Below are 21,831 nucleotides of genomic sequence, written 5' to 3'. Positions count from 1 at the left end.
TAAATATGACTTGACAATGACAATTCTAAAATAATTTTATATGTTATTCGTAGCATAGAGTTAGAGGTGTATCTATGTAGCGGCGAAATGAGTTGAAATTTCGAAAAAATATATTTATTTACTTTTTTACGTACAAATGTGACATTGGCAAAAATTTAATACATTTATCCAAAAAAATTTGATTACTTTTATAAGTCTGCTACAATTTTTTTTTCAAAGTCACATAAATTCAAAATCTTGAATTTGTCCCTGACAAAATTGTGATTGTTGATGATGCCTCAAAAAAATAAAAAAAGTCTGCCCTTTCTTTCTTTAAGAATAGTTGGACGTTAAGAAGAGTGAATTACTATTTCTTTCAACAATCAATAAGAAAAAGAATATCATAGTATACAACGGGAATTAAGTATATTCTCTATTAAAACTCTTACAAAGAAAGCGAGTACAAGTACAAATAAAGCGAGTACAAGTCCGTGTTATAGTTTGACAGCCACAATGTTCTCTTTTCGTTTCATTCTACCGTCCAGATGAAAGTCATCCATGAATATGATCAAACCTTATTCCATGGTATTTCCAGAGGTTCCTCTTTCTTATTCTTAAACAAGTCCCCGAGAGAGCTTAGTTGATCCATAATTTATCTTTCGTTTGTTCACGGGCGAGATCTCTAGTTCAAGTTCAGGATGGCCTAACTGTGCCGGACGAGAAGAATATGTAAATTTTGAGTCTTACAATAGATCCATAACCAGATCTAAGGAATCTGAGCACGAATTCACTGCCGTAAGGTTGACCTTAGCAATTCTGATTTCATGCAGACGAGTCATCATACTCATCATTTTTAAAAGTAAGGAGGATTTTTTTTTTTGTTGCAAAGCAACGAAAAATACATAGATGATGTTTGAGTTACTTAAGAAACATAATAAAGTTATTAGAGGTGCATGCCATAAGATTAAGGGAGATTTGAGATGTTTTTATTTGTTTATTTATTTGCTAAAACACTTTATTATTATTATTATTATGAATTGTGTTGTGTCTCTTTCTAGTATGAATTGCTTTTTCTATACATTACAGATTGTTTCAATTAACTATTTTAATATATTACAAAATTAAGAATAATATCATTAGACTAATTAATTTCCTTAAAATGAAAATAAATTTTCTTATAAAATTTCAAGTCAATAAAAAACCTTTTTGTTAAGTCGTCAATTTGGGTTAGGCCAGGGGCAGAGCCAGGATGAAAAATTACCTGAGGCTGACTCCAACTTGTATCTCAGATTTAACTTTCTATGCTCCGTTTTTTTTCAATAAATTTTTCACGATTAATAGAAGATGGAGACTCGTCATGCCCTCTCAATGCACACGCTTGCAAAGTGAGCCACCGAGTACTTTTAATAGTTGTTGTAAGCCGTAATCTGTTATTTTGTTTTTCATCTGAAGACTGTGTATTCAGTAATTTGTCAATATGACAAGAATATTCATTAAATTATCTAGATATTCAACTGCCCTATTATGTGGTGAAATATTACATTCTATATGCATAACAAAAAAACATTTATCCACATCATTAACTCGTTTTCAATATTTGAATACATCTATTGTAAATGTATGTTTTTGGGGTTGCTTATGTTCAAACAAGAAACATGAGAAACAAAAAACAGCATCTTTCAAAGGAGAGTATTCTAACCAAGTAAATTTCATAAGCCAATGACTTTGGAACCGTCGATTTTGATTTCCAAATTTGGTCGGCGGGTACTCATCCTTAATAGGTTGATATGATCCCATCTTGATATAAGCTCGTCTAATTTCATCCATTTGATTAAAATGATATTTCCATATCAGAATACATAACGCTGGATCAAGTTTAAGAGAACTTACATCAAAATCAAATCTAGGAGATTTGTTAGGTTCTTGAGCAGGGATATCAAAATCTTTATTTAAATACCGAACCAAATCAATGTAACTATTTTAACTTGTTTATTAATATTAATTTATATTTTCTTATAAATTTTTGAAATAGTTTAAAATTAAGAAACATAAAACACTATTTTTATTTTAATTTTTATATTTTACCCTTATAAATAATTTATATTATTAATTACATTAAAATAAATGAGATCAGGGTTTGATCCCTGACCTAAAGTTCAAAGTTTAATTACATAGCCAACTGGGCTATGAGTCACATATTAAACATTTATATAAAATATTTTATTTTAACTTTTTAATTTATGTGGGGCTGGAGACCACCCTAGCCCATGTGTGGCTCCGCCCCTGGGTTAGGCTCATTGGGTTGCCCATCCCGCCAAACAATTTAGATGGGTTGAGTTGAAATATTAGCAACTCATTTGAATGTGAGCCTACACGCAAGACTGTAAAAATCGAGAGTTTACGTAAAATCATTAATTAGTTGTAAACTCATAAAATTTAGAGTTTACTTAAAATCGTAAATAGTTTAATTTGAAAAAATAATAGTTATATATTATTATTATTTATATATATAATTAAGTATTTTATATTTAACTAATTTTAAAATTTCTATATTTAAATATAAAATTAATTAAAAAATAATAATAAGTAAATAACACTATAAAAAAATTATAATTATAAAATTAATTATATTAACTAATTTATTTAAATAAATAATAATTTTATTTTAATTTTTAAACGTAAAATCGTAAAATCGAAATTATTTATAAACTTCTAAAATCGTAAAATTTTATTATCGTAAATTTAAAATCGTAAGAGTTACCTATTTAAGAGTTTACATAAAATCAGACTCGTTAACTTTAAGTGAAATCGTAAAATTGTAAAATTTTAAGAGTTAACTCGAGAATTTTAACAGTCTTGCCTAGACAGGACAACCCACTCGGGTTGCGGGCCTAGGCGGGTCGTGCTTGGGTTGACAAAAAAAAAATGTAATATGATTTATAGGCTTATAGCCTTATAGGTATATGCCGCATAGCCTTAATTTTTTTCTCTCTCCAATGCAGCACTACAGCTGTCAATACTTAATACTTCGTCTATCGACCGTCGACTACTTATTTGTTCTATCTTTCTTCCCTTCGTTCTCGTCTTTAAAGTTCGTGGATTCAAACTTGGTCTAGACTGCAATAGACAATACTTAACTTAGCCTATTGGCCACCGACTACTTATTTGTTCCGTCTTTTTTCTCTTCATTCTCGCCTTCAAGGGTTCGTGGATTCAAACTTGGTTTCAGTTCCAGAAGCTTCACACTGAAAGTCTGAAACTTAATAGTTTGTTAAATAACATATTAATTTCGAAATAGACTCCTCTTAAAATCAAGGTATTAATTTGGATGTGGGACAACCGCGGGCTGGCCCGTCTAACTCCAAACCCATCTTGGGTTGGGTTGGGTTGGGTTGAAGATTTTCAGCCCGCCGAAATTGTGGACCGGCCCGCCGTCGACCCATCAAACGATGAGGTTTGGTGAGTAGGCCCGTCCCGCCCCGCCATGGGTTGGTCCGTCTGACCGACCGCTCTACTTATATACAATCAATTGCCACGTAATTGGCTAACATATAGTTTAGTATAAAATAATTTTAAAATGTTCAACAAAATGTATTTTCTTTAATGTCTTACAAAATAAGAAGTAATGCATGTGTCTAGGTTAAAATAAACACTGCTCAGAGTTTGTTTGATTTTTTTAGAATTTTATAAAAACTGTATAAATAAAATATTTTAATATTCTACTGTCAGACCGGAGATATATAATAAAACGATTACAACTAACAAAACCTAAAATAGATAGGAGAAAGATTTTATTTTATTGTTATTATTAGAAGATTAGAATAATAATATTTAATAAGCAGCGGTGGTGGATTGTGTAGAAAAGTAAGATGGCTTACACTGAAGTCCGGCCCAGGATTGAGTTTATATAATTTAAAAAAAAATACAATATACATATATATATATAATATTTTAATGTTAAAATTAATAAAAGTAACTTATATATTATTTTGTTTATATAAGATTGAGATAAACATATTTTTTATATGATTGAGATAATATTATATTAATACATATATTATTTTATTGAAGGCTGTCATGTGTGTGGGCTTCTCTTTGTATATATAAATACGTACATTAGAATATTTAATGTCTTGATTTTATTTTTGTATTATTATATAAGTTTAAATTACAAATTTTATTAATTTTAAAAGTTAATCTTTATATATATATTAAAAAGTATATATACAATAATAAAAATGATTTATTATTGTACAAATATTTATTTTAATATATCATGAAATAAAAAGAAGGAAAAACGAGTTCTCGTTATTTCATCATCGTCTTCGGCACTTTCATCGTTTGTTTTCAGTAGGAAACCGCCTCAAGCCCTTGATTTGGCGGATGCATTTTTCGAAAGAGGGCTCAAAGGAGTAGATGAAGAGCCGCCAATTGATATACAGTTGTTTTCGCCGTCGAAAACGTGGGGGCCAAGGTATGCCCGCCGGGATACCGGCGCCAGTACGAAACCATGGCTGTCTTGAGGCTACCGGCGCCAGTACTCTCACGCAGAAGTATGAAGAGGTAGAACTAACATATTTTGCACGAATTTTTCGGCGGGGTTTTAAAATCATTCCAAGTAGTACCTACTAAACTAACTACTGTTTTGTCAATCAGTCAATCATGCGTCAATTAGATTAATGAATCTTTAGTGATTCTGGTAATGCCTATGCATAGTAATGATGAATCCAGCAACTTTTTTGAGGTTGATGAGGATATGACATTTATGTGTTTCTGTTTTTTGGGACAAGAATCTTGATGAATCTGCCATTTCAATCCCATCATCATCATCTATTTGTCAATAACCTTACTTACTGACTGAGGTAGGATTATGGAAGGAATCTAATATAGTTGCATAGTTTGTGTTTCATCAATGTTCAGACTTAATCATGCTTTACTGTGATTTCTAGTTGGCGTAGGACTTGTATGTTATATATAGTTGGACCGTGTGGTGGTGGTGAACTCAGTTACTTGGGACATTTACTAGGTAAAGGTTAATAAATACCAGTCTTACATGTCTAAACATCAATCCAATGGTTTATTTCCTCTAGCAAGCAGTGCCATATTATTAGCTACTATTCTTTCTTAGCAGTGCAATATTCACTCTGCAATATATGGTTTCCACGCAAGGGTAATTAGTTAGTTACTCACAAGATTTAGCCAATAAATTAACAGATAGGAGGATGTCATCTTAGAAATTTTGTGAGTTTGACTCCGAAATTTTGTGAGGTTTCCAGCTAGTGTACCTAAAGTTTGAAAAGGAGGGGGTGGGGTGTGTTACCTCTATATCAAAGGGAAGGGATCAAACAATATATTGTTTTTTAGTGTGTCTGCATATCCCCTGCGTGCTTACAGGAAAACCAAATTGTTAATTTATTTCATCATCAATCTTCTTGAAAGAAATCTGTGTTTGTTCATAAATGTTGCTGTCCTATGCCAGATTGTAGTGGGTATTGGTCAAGAATCCTCTTCAAACATGAAGAGAATAAATGTGGTGTGGGTCACTTAAAATAAACTGCTTTTTGTTGTTGTATGATTTGAATCTGAATTTCCAAACATCATTTTTTGCCTTCATCTGCAGTTGCTAGTTACTTGAGGCAGCAACAGAGGAGTCATCCCACTTTCCTATGGCATCAAGAAGAAAAAGAAACCAACATATCTAGATGGTGTATACCTCCTCTTCACTTAATTCACACATACAACCCGTTGAGTTTGTGCTCAAAGCAGACTATGATTTCATCAGATCATCCAGTTTTAAGATTAGGAAGAGAAGATACTGATTCCAGGTACTTATTTTTTTCTCCAACTCAGTTTAAATAGATCATTTGTTGTTCTGAGAAATAGTGGATTTATGTAGAATTGAACACTTTTAGTTTATGAACACACCACCCTCTATTCTAACCTATGCTTCTCCCTTGAATGAAAGAAACTTGAAGTCTGCCCATGGTGACAACCATCCATCATGAATCATGATAGATAACATTATTCTTTTTATGACCAGAGTTTATTCTCTAAACTAAGGTAACACAACACAGCATAACATCTCTCACTTCAATCAAGGTGTTGTGAAGTCTAGCCAGAAATGGTGGCAACCACCATGATAGATAATACAATTTGTTTAGACCAGGATTTATTCTCTGGATTAAGGTAACACAACATCTCCCACATCAATCAAGGTGCTGTGATGTCTATCCATGGTGGCAACCACCACAATGGTAGAGACAATAGGGTTCATTTGAGAATTGGCTGTGACCCAGCACCCTTTTCCCAGAAGAATCTGTATTGACGTCTGAGGATTGATTAATGGTGGGGGATTGGAGAATAAAATTTTGTCATAGATAGAGAGCACTAACTAAGATAATGGGGGATTATAATAAAGTAGTGTAATTAGAGAATAATGAATTAAGAAAAAGGAAGAGTCTTACCTACATGTGTTGTCGGTGTCTGTCTCTACTCTCTAGTCTATGCTATAGTGATGATAGATTATTATTATGTGGCCACTTAATAATAATCTCGTGTATTATTATAAGGAGGGTTAAGGCATGCGTGGGTGGATTAAGAATATGATCTGAGATTAGACATCACTTGTTTAGATTTTGCAGTTTGGCACAGAATCTTTGTTAACTTTTTAATAATAATGAATGGCTTCTTCAGATGTTGGTTGGCCATTATTTTTATTACTCAAGAAAGGGGTAATCACTTTTTTTTTTTTTTTCTTTATTTATAACCCCTACCAAATGTGTCATTTTTTATTAGATACTGAAGCATTTCTCGAAGATCTTCTATCTATAGGTCTTACATCAGACACCACTTTGTATTGTAGCTATTAATTTGATATCTCTCCCAGGTAGGTTTAGGGAAGTAATAATAATATTAATAATGTAATACTTGCCCTCCATTAGTTACAGTTAAATTTGTAGAGGGTAGTTCATCATATCATTGATTTGAGAAGGGAAGGATAGGATAGGATGGTGGTAAAAGCTTAAAGCTTGTGAAATAGTCAAACAGGGCATAAGTGAATTCTTCAACCCTTTAAACCCCCTGGGATAGTTTATTTGAATTTTATAGAAAAGTTAGTTAATCCCAGCCACAAGAATTGGCACAACTAGAAGGAACTACTACTATCTACGGTTCAAGACTAAAGAGCACGACTGACCATAATAATTTATATATATTGGGTGGATTGCACTCTGTAGGGAATTTTTGGATATTATTTGATTTGGTGCTCCAAAAAATACGATATGATTATTAATTTAATAAGCCATAAGTTGTATCCGTTTTCATAAATCATAACTCTTACTTTCTTTCTTTCATATGAGATTAGAATGTCACTAATTCTAGCATATGGGTATTATACAAGATTAAAGTTGTTCTTAAACCAAAAAATAAAAAGATTAATTGCATAAATAGTGATAATAGTTAGATAGGTAGACAAAGAACAGTGGATCCCATGACATATGATATATGAGTGGTGGGGGAAGAAGACAAGAAGATGAATTTGAAATAGAATTAAACTACTCTACAACACCATCAACTGACACTTTCATGGTCTTTTGTTTTATCTTTGTTTGATATATTTACTAATTTCTATGCACAACTGTTTTTATTAATTAATTAATTAATTCATATATTTACTGTTAGTATTTTAATGTGAAAAGCTTTGTTTCTTAAATTTGTTTAAGTAACTCACCATCTTCACCTATCATCCTTTACCTTAGTCAATAAAATCTATTTTTTTTTATTTTTATTATATATCGTGAATGTAGGATGATGATTTTTACTCATCAAAATATCTTTTATTGGTGTCTTAAGATTTTATTATTAATAATAATATAATTAAAATCTTTTTTAGTGAATAAAGTTCATCCGAATCTCGTCCCATTTATAATTAAGTAATGCAAAAAAGAGGAGGCTTGGTCGACAACTTATTTATTTATTTATTTGTTTCTCTGTCTAGGGATGTGGCTTGATATTGACCTATATATATGTGAAAAGGGGTGGGGGCATGAGAGTTCATAAACTATAATAATAAAATTCCACTCTCTTATTTTCTCATGAAAAAGCTAGACTCTTTAAATGATCTGATCTGATCTTAACTCTTCTGAACTCTGAATCTAATCTAATCTAATCTATCTGTGATTGTGAATAAGGAGGAGGATCAATGGGTTATAATAGTGCAAGTTCATCTTCATCTTCTTCTTCTTCTGCTGTTGAGTTGTATCCTGAAGAAGTTCAGCTGAAATTATATCAAGCTTTCATCTTCTCCATTCCCATATTAATTGCAATCATTCTTCTCCTCTTACTTTACCTCTTCTATCTCAAGAGGAGGACGACGACGGAAACCCATCATCTCCCTATCTCTGCTCACTCTAATTCAAACATGGTATTTGTTATATCTCTGCAACTAATAATTCTTTTTTCTCATTTCAAAACTTTATATATTGATTTATTGATGATCATGGGCATTTGTAGGCCGGCGAGAGATTTATGATTAGCAGCAGCAGCAGCAGCAGCAGCAACTTGAAGTTAAACCACCAAGTAGCCAAACTTCAGACAGTCTTGCTTAATCAAGTATTGCCCACTGTTACCGATTCTACGTACGTACTTACGAACTTAATTAAATTTATATAAAGTTTGATCTGTTAATTAAACATAATAAACATTATTCTCCTCTGCTGCTGCAGGTGTTGTGTTTGTTTAGGAGAATTTGAGTTAGAGGATGTGTTACAACAGATCCCAGCCTGTAGACATGTGTTTCATGCTGATTGTATACGTCTTTGGCTAATCTCTAACACCACCTGCCCTCTTTGTAGATGCTTCATTAATTCCCACCCTCCTCATCCTCCTATATATTCATAACCCACTTCCTCATTCTCAATCAATCAATTCTTAACAATAATATTCTTAGTTTTAGTTTTTCACCCTAGATTTGGGCAATGCTAATCCGAAGATGGATATGCCTTCAACCCATCGTCCTCATCAAACACTACTCTTTTTGTATGCCGGTTTTTTCATTAATATCGGCTTATTTGATCAATGTTTTGTATTGGCTGCCAGTGCCCCCAACTTTTATCGATCGGTCAATGTTCAATTGTACTTGTTTTGCATTTTTGTGATTTCTGTTGAAATTGTATCACCTAATATAACTGGGTTTTCACAATTATTAGGTAATTCACTTGTGATAAAATGTCTTAACTACTTTTAAATGGACTACATTTTCACAAATTGGTTGTGTATCACATAAAAAAAATTAAAAAAAAGGTAATTTTCTTTTTATTAAAAATAGTGCATGTTCAAACATTAAAAAAAAAAATAAAGAAGAAAACAAATTAATATATACATAGTTTACAACAAATGTTTTAATATTTTTTTTATGTGAACAAACAGGTAAATTCAACCTGATTAAATTTATTTAAGCTCGTATTATTTATTAATATAGATGGGGCTGATATAGATTGGGTAATTTAAACTAATTTTGTATATTTTAATTTTTTGTCGCGTTTAACATATGTTTGACTTGATTACAACGTTTTTACCCGTTTAATACATTTTTATCTTAACTAATACGTTTTTAATCTGTTTAACAAATATTTGACCCATTATATCCCGATTAACATTTTTTTACCAATTTAACACGTTTTTGACTCGTTTAACACATTTGTCTCGATGAACACATTTTTAACCCGTTTAATACATATTTGTCTCGATGAACACATTTTTAACTCGTTTAACACATATTTGATCCGTTATATCTCGTTAAACACGTCTTTGATCAATTTAATACATTTTTGTTTCGTTAACACATTTAATTCGTTTTTAGCCCGTTTCATGACTCATTTTGTAATGTTTAACATATTTTTAGTCGTTTAACACGTTTTAAACTCATTTAAAATATTATACCCGTTCAATTAATAAGTATTTGACTCATTAACCTTGTTTAATATATTTTGTATTTGTTCAACATTCTTTGATTTAATCACATATGACTTTATTATTTTAATATTTTAAAATTAATTAAATATATAAATTAGAAAATTAATATTGTATTTATAAGTAAAAGAGAGGTCTATGATAATGAGAGAGATGAAAAGAGGATGATAGAGTATAAATTTTGAAAATAAAATTATTTTATTTGAGTTTGGGTTTAAAATAACATAATCCAAATCAAATTAACTTACTCAAATTAATATTTTGAGTTTGGATCAAATTAAGTTAAGATTTGAATAACCCAATATATGTTCACCCTAATTATATATAGTTCGCTATAAATAATTTAGTTTACAAATAAGAAAGATGTGATAATATAAAGAGGCCAGAAGAGAAGTAACGAAACAATAGTAGTCTTCAAAGGGATCTTTCCCTCATCACTTCTGATCACCACTGCCTCATAAACCGGCCAACCATTCACTACTCCAAAACCGGCAATTAACATTTGAATTAAAAACCGGTTTAAATCGACCTCTCCTCCTTTTACCGACCACCATATTCCTGCAGCCAATGCTGCCAAATTTAACATGGCTGCCATCAACAAGACCACGAACATGGGAGAGTGAACTCCGAAGTAAAATATCCCTTGTTCATACTTCTTACGTTGTTCCATCACCATCACTTTACTCGTCAATTTAAAATCCGGTAATGTTATGCCCAAACATTTTGTAATGAATTCGATTGTACCGAATAGGAATGATGTTAGCCCTTTAATGAGCCACATCCTTTGATCACTCCACCATCTTGATAACGTCCCTTTGAATACTATGTATTCGAGGCAATCTTGTGCGTAGGACCCGACAAAGAGGAACGCGTACAACAAAAACCACCCGAGAGAGACCTAAAGAAACCAAACATGATCATGGGCTTGGATCACATTACTGTGGGTGTTTGTTTGTTCGTGTTATTTATTTGAAAAAAATCATACCTTTGGGAAAATGGATTTGCCATGAAGGAGTGCTAGTTGTGGAATGAATGCATATATAGTTATGGGAATGGCAACTATGGGCCAAAACGCGGAGTATGAGTAGCATAGGCCCATTAGAAGTCCCATGCGACGCATGCCGTATGTTATTGGGCTATACTTAGAAAACGCGACCTCATAAACTCCAATGGACCATCGCCCAATTTGGACTAGCAAATCGTTGAGGGTGATCGGCACATCCCCAAGGAATGCTGCCCTATCGGGATTGCAAAACACCGACTTCCAGCCTTGGCAATGCAAGGCGTAGCCCGTGTAGAAATCTTCTACCAGCGATCCGTATCTAAAGCCCCTCTATACAAAATAAATTATAACATTTTTTTTAAGCAAAATCTTTGTTTTTGGAAAGGAGAACTAACATATGAACATAAACACTTTATTGTTCCTATTTAAAGCGTTTGACTTTATAAGCAAAATTTATACTCTACTGTGTTATAAATCATAATAATAATTTACCTTGGTACCCCATGAGATATTATTCTTCTCATAATTGCAACTTGCAAGTTGATGGGCTATGTTTAAACTGGATTGGGCCGTAATTGGCTTGTCAACAATGTGGTCAGGCATAAGCTCTGGAATCTCTGTAGTGACCAGACAGGACGGACACTCGAACAAGGCCCGTCTAGAGAAGAAGACTCCCGAGCCTACAAGGCTCGGGCCGTTCAACCCATCCATTCCCGCGCAATGGATTTGAAATATGCGTTTAACCTCACACGAGTATATATCGTTCTTGTTGATCCCATGAAAACGCTGAGCAAATTGAACACATCCCAAATTGAACTTCATTTGTGGGTCGGAGAAATAACACATCGCACGGTTCAATGTTTGGGGATCATTTGAGTACATGTCGCAGTCCTGGACCGCCAGGATTGGAGCGTTCGTCATGATCGCAGACACCCGAATCTTTGTATAACAAAAAACAATAATCAAACCAAGAGATTTTTAATGAAAATATCAATTTGTTTTAAAGAAAACTGACCAGGGTATTAAGGGCACCAGCCTTGAAATTGTGAGCAAATGTAGGTTTTTTTTCTCTTGATACATATACAAGGTTTGGCATTGGTTGGCCAGTGGCATCCTTGTCTTTTTCATTTTCCAGCAATACCTAATCAATTTGCATTATTAAATATTAAATTTTATAAGCTAGTTTATGATGGTCCAATATATTTTTCTATATTTGTTAAAAAAAAATATTATAGTCTATATCATCATTGAATAAATAATCTCTATATACGGTAATGTAGCTTCTTAAGTAAGAAAATCAATTAGTGCAATTCAAAAATTAAAGATTATTCATTCTAAATAAAGTAAAATATCAACCAATTGGGTATATCTAAAATAAGAACCTCTTTTTTATACTATCCTATTATAGATATCAATAATGGAACAAAAATATCATATGATTCATAGATTCTTTTATAAAAAGAAATAAATTAAGCCCACTCTTTGAGTAAAGAGTGACAAATGAGAACAATAATTTATATTACAATTCAATTTTAATCTATATATCAAATAAATAAAATATCATTAATAATTCAAAAGAAAAGTTACACAACAATTTTTTTTTATAATATATATATATATATATTTAATTTTGACATTAATATTTTAAAAATGAAATAGGGATGATCTAATCTACTATACTAGTTTTCAACTAATATGACATAAGATTTACATTATTATTTTATTTGTTTTTATTATAACATTACTTTTCATTTTCTAATTTTTTTTTCTATTTGCTTACATAATTAAAAATAAGAATAAAAAAGACAAATTACACCTGTTCCTTGTAGAAATAATTAACCAATAAAATTGACAAAAAAAATTATTTTTGTAAATATGATCTCAAAATTTGTATGAAAAATTATTTATTTATCTAATTTTGTCACACATGTATAATAAGTATACAAATGAAATCACTTTAATTATTAATTTTTTTTAAAATAATTATAATTATGAATAGATTAGTAATATAGTGAATATAAATATAATAATTAAAATAAAGTAAAAAGCATTTATTATAATAGAAAAGAAAAGGAAGTTAATTAAGAATTTGACCTGAATAATCGTAGGGTGATCTTTAGCAGTAAATGATCCCTGTAACCAACCGGCGAAAACTCGCCGGTCGTTTTCGCCGGCGATGAGTTCGTCGTCAACTTTACCTCTTTCCACAACATTCTCTATGCTCGACTCCAATTTTTTGTACATGCTCTACAATGCATAAACCAGATCTCATATCGATTAATTGAATTTGAATAACTAATTCTGTTACCTCGAGTTCATCAATCTCCGCGCATCTTTGATAATCTGATCGGAAAAACGCGCGAGGAGATCTCTCCATGACGTTATTATCTCTACAGAACGGCAACCAGCGTTTTGCAAACTTAACCGTTTCCATTAATGCAAACAGAGTCAAATCAGATCCTCCGTCGTCAGATACATAGACTGAAATCTTCTCCACCGGATAATCGTAAGCCATCGCCGAAAGAACTGTGTTCATCAGACTAACAGGCGGTTCCTTAAGCGGATCCGTCGTGCAAACGAACACGTCAACCGCAAGAAGTTCTTTCTTCGTCACTGATCCAAGTAGATTTATCGGAAACTGACGTCGGCGGACCGGACGGAATCGAAAAGCCTGAGTGGTGATCCATACGAACGTCAGCACAATGTCGGCGGCGAGGAGAGAAAAGGAGAGAAAATCGGGGGAATTAGAAATGGATATGAAATGACGGTAGAACAAAGCGATGATTGCAAACAAGTAAACAATCGCAAATAGGCGGTTGAATACGAGCAGACGAGAATTCCGGACCGTATGAAGAGGCTGATTGAAGGTACGGAGCTCCATCTCTGTATTTGCTCTCTGCCGGAATCCGATGGCCGGAGAACTGGATCTCTGTATTTGCTCTCTGCCGGAATCCGATGACCGAAGAACTGGGTTATTCTAATTTATAAGGGGGCAGAATATATATATATAATTTTGGGAATAAATCTCTGTAATTTATTTATAAAATCTTATTTTACATTTAATAAAGTGCCATAACTTTTTCAATTACATTTATTTTATTATTTTTAAATTCATAATTGTATAAATATATGTTTTGTGAATTTGTGAAAACAATGCAAACTATTATATTTAATTTTATATAAACAATATGGAATATATATTTTTTTTCTTTTTAAATTATTTGATATTATATTGGCCTTAAAAGGGAATTCATTTAATGAGCAGGTGTCTAGACCAAAATTAGATGTGAATGGTGGTAAACAGCATCTAACTATTTTTGGCGTCATTAATAAGACTTGGGTAGTATATATGGACATAACTTGTTTTAGTCATTTGAGTTTTTTAGGTAATAATGAGGAATTTATGTTTATTTTTTTAATTAATAAAATATATAATATTAAATAATTATATGAGAAAAAACCATTTAAGTCAAGAAAGAAGAGCGGTTCGCTTAGGGAAATAAATAAAAGATTTCTAGTGTTTTATAATAAATAAATGGTTTAGCATAGTGCTTTAATGTAAAAAATTAAGTTTATCCTAGTCATGAATTCCAATTTCACCAAAACTTAATTTTAATTTTCTTTTTAGTTGTCAAAATGAACATTTTTTTTTAGACTGGGACAGCCTAAAAGTCGGGGTCGGCTCTGCTTCGGGCATCTTAATTTGTTTGTTACGTATACTTAGAATGTTCATCGGTTCGATTTTCGGGTTATTCAAATTTTCGGTTTTGATTCTCAAATTTTTATTATTGTCAAGCAAATTCGAAAACCGAATATATTTGAACAAATTCGAATTCGATTTATTCGTCAATATAAATTACTCAAACTATGTTTAGTGATTGTTCGTCAATGTTCAGCAGTTGAACGATGAAAGTAAAAAATACACTAAAGTAAAAAAAATATTGTTGACGACGAGGTGGAAAAGTCTTTGTGATGGTGGTAAGTGTTTTCGACGAGAAAGAATGAGAGATAGGTTAAGACTAAAGAGTGAACGAAAAGAATGAGCATGAGAGATTATGAAAGACTAACGACCTACATAAATTAATATATAATAATACATATAATTATTTAATTATATATAATATATAGTAAAATATATAATTAAAATGAATAATATAATATAAATTCGGATTTCAATTTTGTTTTCTAGTTGAAACACCAAATCGAAAACCTATTTTGAATTCGAATTAGTTTAAAATTCGATTCGAATATTGTTCAAATATCAAATTCGATTTAGACCAAATATTAAATAGCATACCTATGACAACAAAATCTTTAGGTAGATGATCAAAATATTGAAAAACAAAAGCTATGACAATCAAACATTTAATTTATGTTGGATTATCAAAATATTGAAAACCACTTATGGGAACAAAACATTTAATTTATGTTAGAATATCAAAACACTGAAAAGGTTAAGCTATTGATTTTGGTGTTTTGAAGTCTCCCAGCTATATTCATCGAATATTTCGGTATGAATATTCATACTATATTTTGTTACATAGGAGACTAATCCATGAACTTTAGTAGGAATGAATTTGAAAAATATTAAAGTGACTTAATAAAATAAAAGATAAATTGTGAATTAAACTAGTAGATAACATAAAATTTATCATTTTTTTAAATTAATTTTTTTATAAAATAATGTTATATTTTATCCATAAATATATATATTTTCGAGTGGGCTGAAATCCACATAATTAGGCATTGGGCCGGACACTGGATTACAACCAATATCATTTATACGGTCATTAATGTACAAAATATCAAATTGGCAAGCAATCAATACATTTCTCTCATGTTTTTCCTCAAATCACCTGAAACAAAATTTTAACTAAATAAACTCCTTTATGTTGTTCAAAAACCAAAACATTTAACTGTAACAAAATCCTATTGTCATATTTTCTCATTGGCTAGATGTGGCAAAGTCCCCATAGTCATGTTTTCCTTAGATTTCAATCATTACAAATTTCACATAAATTTGATCATACCCCCAATGAAAAATCGAAGGGAAACAGTAGAAAGATCAAAGTGTCACCGTAAAAAAAATACATATTTACATAGAGAATTCAGCAGAGATCAAGTATTTCTTAATATAAACACGTACTAACCGACTCTTTGCTGCCCAACACAAATACAAATCCTCGCACTGCCATGCCACAACCACATGATTAGGTTTCCTTTGAACATTAAGCTCTCCAATGCGAGGGAAAACAATAACAAACGAAAAGAGAGAACAAAATTAACTTACTACGATATCTAGCTTTCGGCTGCATCTATGGTGAGAATAGTCCCTTCGCTGTCAGCAGAAGAGGACAGAGGAAGCTTGCTTCCAACTCTCATTTTCTTAACATCTTGGCTAGAACAAATGAAAATCCTTCTCACCATATTACAGAATTCCCTACAGAGGAGGATAACATATATAAAAGCGTTAATATCACAACATAATCTAGGGAACAAACAATCTTAAGATGAATACTTACTGCCACGGATCGTCACCCATCAGCATCATATCCCCTTCGTCATCAGTGAACACTATCTGCCATTTATTTGGAAGATATAGCTCGCCCTTGATTTCAAACATATCCTCCAATTCATTTATAAGCTCTTCATACCCTTTCAAACCACTCAAGTCCACAGCCCTCCCCACTGCAAATCCCTGCATTTGGACCTATGCACAACCACCATTTCACATATCTTAGAATCATTGTTTGATGTAGGTTATTTGAGATTATAACACACTAACAATCAATTTATCAATCCCATCATTCAAATCATCAACCAATTACGTTGCTCTTTTTAAATGTCATTATATATTAAATACACATAATTCCTTTTTACCTGAATACCCCCAAATAACCTAATTTCAAATAACCCAAGATCAAACAAGGCCTTAGAGTAAAATACATTTAGGGGACTATCCAATCAACCTCACATATTTCAAACCATCAACCAAAACACTAAAATACATTTACTTCCCATTTTTTTTGTAACATTTTAAAATATTAAATACTAACGATATTTTGGTCATTTTTATCCAAATATCCTACTTTTCCATTATTAACATGGTTTTTTTCCAAATAACTCAAGATCAAGCAAGGCAGTAAATTTGTAGGCTTGTAGCTTAAACAATAACTTCTCTAATGAGTACAAGGCAGGAATTTATCAGAGGATACTACAAAACGTACCTTGGTTCGACTTCTAGAAGAGGAAATTTGCTTGCTCTGAATCTCCTTTAGGGACAATTGCGATTGTCCTTGATTTTGTTCCCTGGAATCCTTAGAGAAGTTGGATTCCGGGCCAGTTTCCATAGCTAATACAGTATTTGGCCTGCATTCTTCTATGTTATCATCGGACGCCTTCTCAGCTGAAGCACTAACCGAAGAACTTTTCAAATCCACTCCAAACAATCGATAACAAGAAATTGTTTCGGAATTCTGATCAGTCAGATGATCGCTCTTTTTTTCTGCAGAGTTTATCATGGCCATGGGGGGATGCCCTGAAAGGATAGACCATGTAAGGGGAGTCTTATTATCTTCTGCATCATTGGAAGTAACGTTCTTATGAACATTATCATGGCTGAAAGTTTGCTGTACTGGCTGATGATGAGAAGGATTCCACACAACTGATGTACTTGATGACGTTGAGTCTACTGGGGTAAATATTATAGAAGGGAAAGTCAATAAACAAACAAATCATAAGACCTGACAAGTAAACAAATTCTCACCAAGTGATGGAAATTCATTTGGTGGTCGAGGTCTTTTGTTCTTTGTTAAAGCTGATTGAACGTTTGAAGGAATAGATGGCTCAAAAGACTCTATTTCCCATGGGGATACTCTATCAGGTCTTGCTATGGATGCACGTTCGTCCCATTGGACCTGTAATTTCAAAAATAATAATATTTAATTTTGGAAAACAATTTGGAACGGATATGCATTAGTAGAATACTGTAGTTAATTACTTATTGTTAGTTCTATTATATATAGAGGAAGTAGTTAGGGTTTATGGTTTTCAGATGTTATATGTTGAAAGACAAACTGTTTCTCATCTCTAGCTTAGGCTATTCCATTCTCATCTCATTTCTCTTATAAGCTCTAGATCGCTACATTGAATAGAGCTAACAATATGTAATTAACTAATGAGCTAAGTCTAGCCCGTGAGATCAGGCCCATCATGACCCTATATCCATTACAGGTACTAGAGAAACTATACAAATCGAAATTTCAATAACCTTTAGTGAACGCCATGGAGAACCTTTCCAATGGGGTGAAAGATCCTCAACTCCAACTATTGTTCCTGTGAACCTGTTAAAGCAGAAGGAGATTGCCATCATTAATACTTGCCGCAGATTGAAGAAATTATAAATTATCATCGTCATTCTTATTATAATACCTTCTCTCAGGAGTGTCTTCTCCCTCGAATCTCATTTTGAATCTCATGCCAACAGAAGCAAATCCTTTACTATCAGCTTCTAGGCATTTGTTAAAACTTATGATATATTGGCTAGTCCTGATTATTCAATCAATAAAATGAATGTAAGATAAAGTTATTCATTCGGGTAATAGTGTAAAAGTTGAATATACATTAATTCGATATTTCCTTACCTTGGCTTGTAAAAAACTACAAACCGGGTTTGAGTGTTAACAGCATGTAAAGCAGTAGCAAGCACCCCAAGATGCATGCTCTGACTTGAAATCACAGAAGATGGCATAGAACTCTGTTGGCGAGCACTCCGTCTAACACCAACACGTAATTCACCATTTTCTGCCCTGAAGTAGGGAATTAACCATTTTATAATAAGACAGATTTGAATATAGTCAAGAAGAAGGGCAATTCCAAAATAGAGAAATACCTCAGGAAGACAAAAGTATCTCCAGCAACTAATCTCTTGGAGGTGACAAAGGTACTCCATCCTGTTGTCAGTAAGTGCCTCCTAGGCTGACCTGCAGATTATTAATTAAGCAAAAACACACAATTTCAATATCAAAAGAAATAACAAGCAATTGATCCCTTGAAGGCTTTAAACAATACAACATGAACATAAGAATAGCAGGTGAAAATGATAACCTCGATAGATATGCTTAAATCTCCATTCCATGCCATGAAGGTCTTTGGCTACCAGTTCCTGTGTTGGTGTTTGTTGAGTCATGTCCTGAATGAATCCGGTCAATCAGTAAAGAATCCAAAAAACATGAATTGTATAAAATGAGAGATGAAAGGAAGTTACTTACCAAGGGAGGGAGACATTCGGTAGCATGCTTTCTAAGGACTGAAAATCCCCCATGAGTACTCGTGTCGGATGCAGTTAAAACCTTTGTGAATGAATGGACTGTAGGCCTTGGAAGTTCGGTGGGACTCAAATTAGGGCTTTTAGGCTCATGAGGCTGTTTAAACAATATAAAGCAGTGTACACTTGAGTTAAATGCTGTCAACAATAAATAGATCTAGGAGCTAACTGTTTAGGTCTTACATCTTGCTCCGGCATTAAAGTAACTTGTGCATAAACTTCATCAGAGTCTTGCTCAGCCTACACATCAAATAAAGAAGGACAAAAGAATCATTCACCAATGATCTGCTAAAAAGTATCCAACAATGGCAGAAATTACAAATTCCCTAAAATTTGAACAGAAACTGATTATAAAAAAGCTTACCATAAGCTTAATGTGAGAAACACTACAAAGAATTTTGGATGGAGGATCGAATAAAGGAATCCTCTGATTTAATTCTTGATTTGTGGAAGCCTCCAACTGTAGCAAAGAAATACGTATAAATCACACCACAAAAGCATATACAAACACTGAAACACATGGATTCAGATTCTTTAAATCAAGAAAACTGGAGACTGATCTGAAACTAACCTGTTCCATATGACCTTGTGGAAAATAAAACACTCTCTCTCCTTCGCGTGGGATCTCCACCAGTGGACCTGCACAGCCCTTCCATAACTCTCTGTATAGTTCATCTACTAAAACAATTGCTGAATCAGTACAAAATAAGAAGAAATTTCACTTAATGAAACGGAATCAGCAAAAGAAATTCTATCATTAACCTTCATGTGAGGAATTTTGCATAGGAAATGTCATTCCACTTGTCATGATTGAAACTACGAGTCGTCAGTATAGATGATACAAGTTGCCTTCAAATCATCATCGATCAAGCTCGAACATCTCCTTCTCCTTTGTTCTTAGCTTCGACGTTTCAATCCCCCAAGCTTCAGTTCATCTGCAACCGCAAAACGACGGTTCGAGCTCGGAATTAGCACTGACGCATCTTCTCTCTCTCTCTAGGAATCCAAGAGCGGTTACTGGTGAGGATACTACTACTCTAAAGGGAGCGGAGGAGGAGAGGCGGTTGACAGGCTGTGAATAAACGGAAGCGGTTCGCCGTTACCGTCAGGTTGTCTGCTTCTCAGCAGGCAACAAGGTTTGGCTCGAGTAAATCCCGGCAAAGATATATTTGTTCTGAATAAGAAATAAATAAATATATATATTTTTGTAATTACTCCCCCACACTCTCATCGTCATGCATCTTTCATGGCCATGACTTTCAGTCCTCATCATACCCTGCAAATCATCACATAATTACTTAATGTGCCATACAGTGGTGGATCCCATCTTCCACGTGGGTTGGCAATTCTTTCCGTCTGAATTATTCAAATAACTCAGTTCCAAAAAACACCTCACATTCGGGTTGAATTGGGAGTATGTATGTCAGTGCTTAAACGTGAAGATGAGTGTACAAAAGTTCAGATTTTGGCCTTCGTCCCAATCGACACTAGTCCACACCATGAACTGATTGGTAGACCGACCATTAACTGTTTCATATTTGACCGGGGTGAAGGGCGAATTAAGGATTTTTTTCATGGACTATATAACAACTATTATATTATTAAGCATATTAATCGAACTCATTTACGAATATCCTTACTAAAATCAAATAAATATACAAAATTTTAAAAGTTATAGAAATATTCGATTTAAATAGCAAATTTATATATTTAAAATTTTGTCTCGTATTATTGAAAATGTAAAAATAAGACAATTTTTTTTATGAAATTTAATGATCTCTTATAGAGTTCGAATAACTGCAACACAATTCATTGATAAAAGACATATTTGAAAATTTTCATTATGAGAAACTTCAATTTTATATTTGTAACAACTATTACGTTGATGTCCCTCTCTATGAATGAGAGGAATAAGAGAATAGGCAATTTTTCGATAAAAAAGTTAGCGTAAACTTATTTTTTAAATTCATTTTTTTTTTTCATTTGTCCACAAATCTATATGAAATCTTTTATTTTGGTAGGTTTCAATCATATTTCATTTGAGAAAGAAATGCATTAATAAATTCCTTTAATAAGATGTTAAATGATATAATTGGACTTGTTGATGACGCAACATTGGATAGAATTGGTAATTCGTCTTGATAATTGAATCATCAATAAATATTTATCTAACAATCACAAAATTTGGGATTTTTTTTGAAAAAATATTTGTTATTATTTTTTATTTATCTTGTTATATTATAATATTTATAATTTTATCTTATATTTAATATAAGTAGTTTAGTTATTTTGTATAATAGTTTTCAAGATTTTTTTGGTTCAAATCTTGTTAAGTTATTTTTTTTATAATTTTTTTGGACTTTAAGATTGAGTGGCCTAGGCGGTTGTATTGATTTTCTTATCTTAAAGTCGGATTCGGTTGTACTCATAACCGCATCAGGTCTCCAAGGTGAACAACCTCTAGTCGATGAAACAATGTAGATAAGGGAGATCAGCAAAATGAATACGTAACTTCATAAAAATGATTGTATCTGAGGGTTGGGCACTGGGGTCC

The 21,831-nt window shown here is 32.6% G+C and overlaps 3 protein-coding genes across 6 annotated transcripts; 1 reads left to right on the top strand and 2 right to left on the bottom strand.

Moving 5' to 3' along the window:
• The first annotated feature begins 4,345 nt into the window (after nt 1-4,345).
• On the top strand, nt 4,346-9,125 carry LOC124910473 (probable E3 ubiquitin-protein ligase RHA4A). The gene is made up of 5 exons (XM_047451116.1): nt 4,346-4,542; nt 5,600-5,804; nt 8,169-8,401; nt 8,491-8,615; nt 8,703-9,125. The coding sequence occupies exons 3-5, from the start codon at nt 8,180-8,182 to the stop codon at nt 8,875-8,877; spliced, it is 522 nt and encodes a 173-aa protein (XP_047307072.1). The 5' UTR covers nt 4,346-4,542; nt 5,600-5,804; nt 8,169-8,179; the 3' UTR covers nt 8,878-9,125.
• A 1,166-nt stretch (nt 9,126-10,291) lies between these two features.
• LOC124910151 (cellulose synthase-like protein G3) lies at nt 10,292-13,832 on the bottom strand. Its single transcript, XM_047450767.1, has 6 exons — nt 13,260-13,832; nt 13,046-13,198; nt 11,967-12,092; nt 11,444-11,890; nt 10,934-11,281; nt 10,292-10,846 (listed from the first exon to the last, which is right to left on the bottom strand). Exons 1-6 carry the CDS (start codon nt 13,830-13,832, stop codon nt 10,292-10,294), a joined length of 2,202 nt encoding a protein of 733 aa, XP_047306723.1.
• A 2,097-nt stretch (nt 13,833-15,929) lies between these two features.
• On the bottom strand, nt 15,930-20,444 carry LOC124944856 (auxin response factor 9-like). Of its 4 annotated transcripts, XM_047485201.1 has the most exons (15): nt 20,040-20,444; nt 19,849-19,955; nt 19,642-19,737; nt 19,461-19,517; nt 19,222-19,374; nt 19,058-19,142; nt 18,843-18,933; nt 18,595-18,759; nt 18,383-18,499; nt 18,222-18,294; nt 17,718-17,868; nt 17,179-17,642; nt 16,474-16,661; nt 16,242-16,391; nt 15,930-16,139 (listed from the first exon to the last, which is right to left on the bottom strand). In XM_047485201.1, exons 1-14 carry the CDS (start codon nt 20,083-20,085, stop codon nt 16,250-16,252), a joined length of 1,935 nt encoding a protein of 644 aa, XP_047341157.1. In that variant the 5' UTR covers nt 20,086-20,444; the 3' UTR covers nt 15,930-16,139; nt 16,242-16,249. The 4 variants fall into 4 exon arrangements, with proteins under 4 accessions (XP_047341157.1, XP_047341156.1, XP_047341159.1 ...); XM_047485200.1 differs by having other exon boundaries at nt 15,930-16,391; XM_047485203.1 differs by having other exon boundaries at nt 15,930-16,391; nt 17,179-17,639.
• Between the last annotated feature and the right edge of the window lie 1,387 nt (nt 20,445-21,831).

The sequence above is a fragment of the Impatiens glandulifera genome, chromosome 7, assembly GCF_907164915.1.
Source record: "Impatiens glandulifera chromosome 7, dImpGla2.1, whole genome shotgun sequence".
NCBI lineage: Eukaryota > Viridiplantae > Streptophyta > Magnoliopsida > Ericales > Balsaminaceae > Impatiens > Impatiens glandulifera.
Note: the sequence above shows the minus strand (reverse complement) of the source record. Positions and strands in the feature narration are given on the sequence as shown.

Excerpts from the sequence above, each read along its gene's own strand:
- LOC124910151 (XM_047450767.1), bottom strand. The coding sequence starts at position 13,832 with ATGGAGCTCCGTACCTTCAATCAGCCTCTTCATACGGTCCGGAATTCT. Across the intron at positions 13,199-13,259 it reads CGGAGATTGATGAACTCGAG|AGCATGTACAAAAAATTGGA; the intron begins GTAACAGAATTA and ends TATGCATTGTAG. Across the intron at positions 11,282-11,443 it reads ATATCTCATGGGGTACCAAG|AGGGGCTTTAGATACGGATC; the intron begins GTAAATTATTAT and ends TATTTTGTATAG.
- LOC124944856 (XM_047485200.1), bottom strand. The coding sequence starts at position 20,085 with ATGACAAGTGGAATGACATTTCCTATGCAAAATTCCTCACATGAAG. Across the intron at positions 18,934-19,057 it reads ATTTAAGCATATCTATCGAG|GTCAGCCTAGGAGGCACTTA; the intron begins GTTATCATTTTC and ends AATAATCTGCAG. Across the intron at positions 18,295-18,382 it reads GAAGACACTCCTGAGAGAAG|GTTCACAGGAACAATAGTTG; the intron begins GTATTATAATAA and ends CTGCTTTAACAG.
- LOC124910473 (XM_047451116.1), top strand. The coding sequence starts at position 8,180 with ATGGGTTATAATAGTGCAAGTTCATCTTCATCTTCTTCTTCTTCTGCT. Across the intron at positions 8,402-8,490 it reads CTCACTCTAATTCAAACATG|GCCGGCGAGAGATTTATGAT; the intron begins GTATTTGTTATA and ends GGGCATTTGTAG. Across the intron at positions 8,616-8,702 it reads CCCACTGTTACCGATTCTAC|GTGTTGTGTTTGTTTAGGAG; the intron begins GTACGTACTTAC and ends CTGCTGCTGCAG.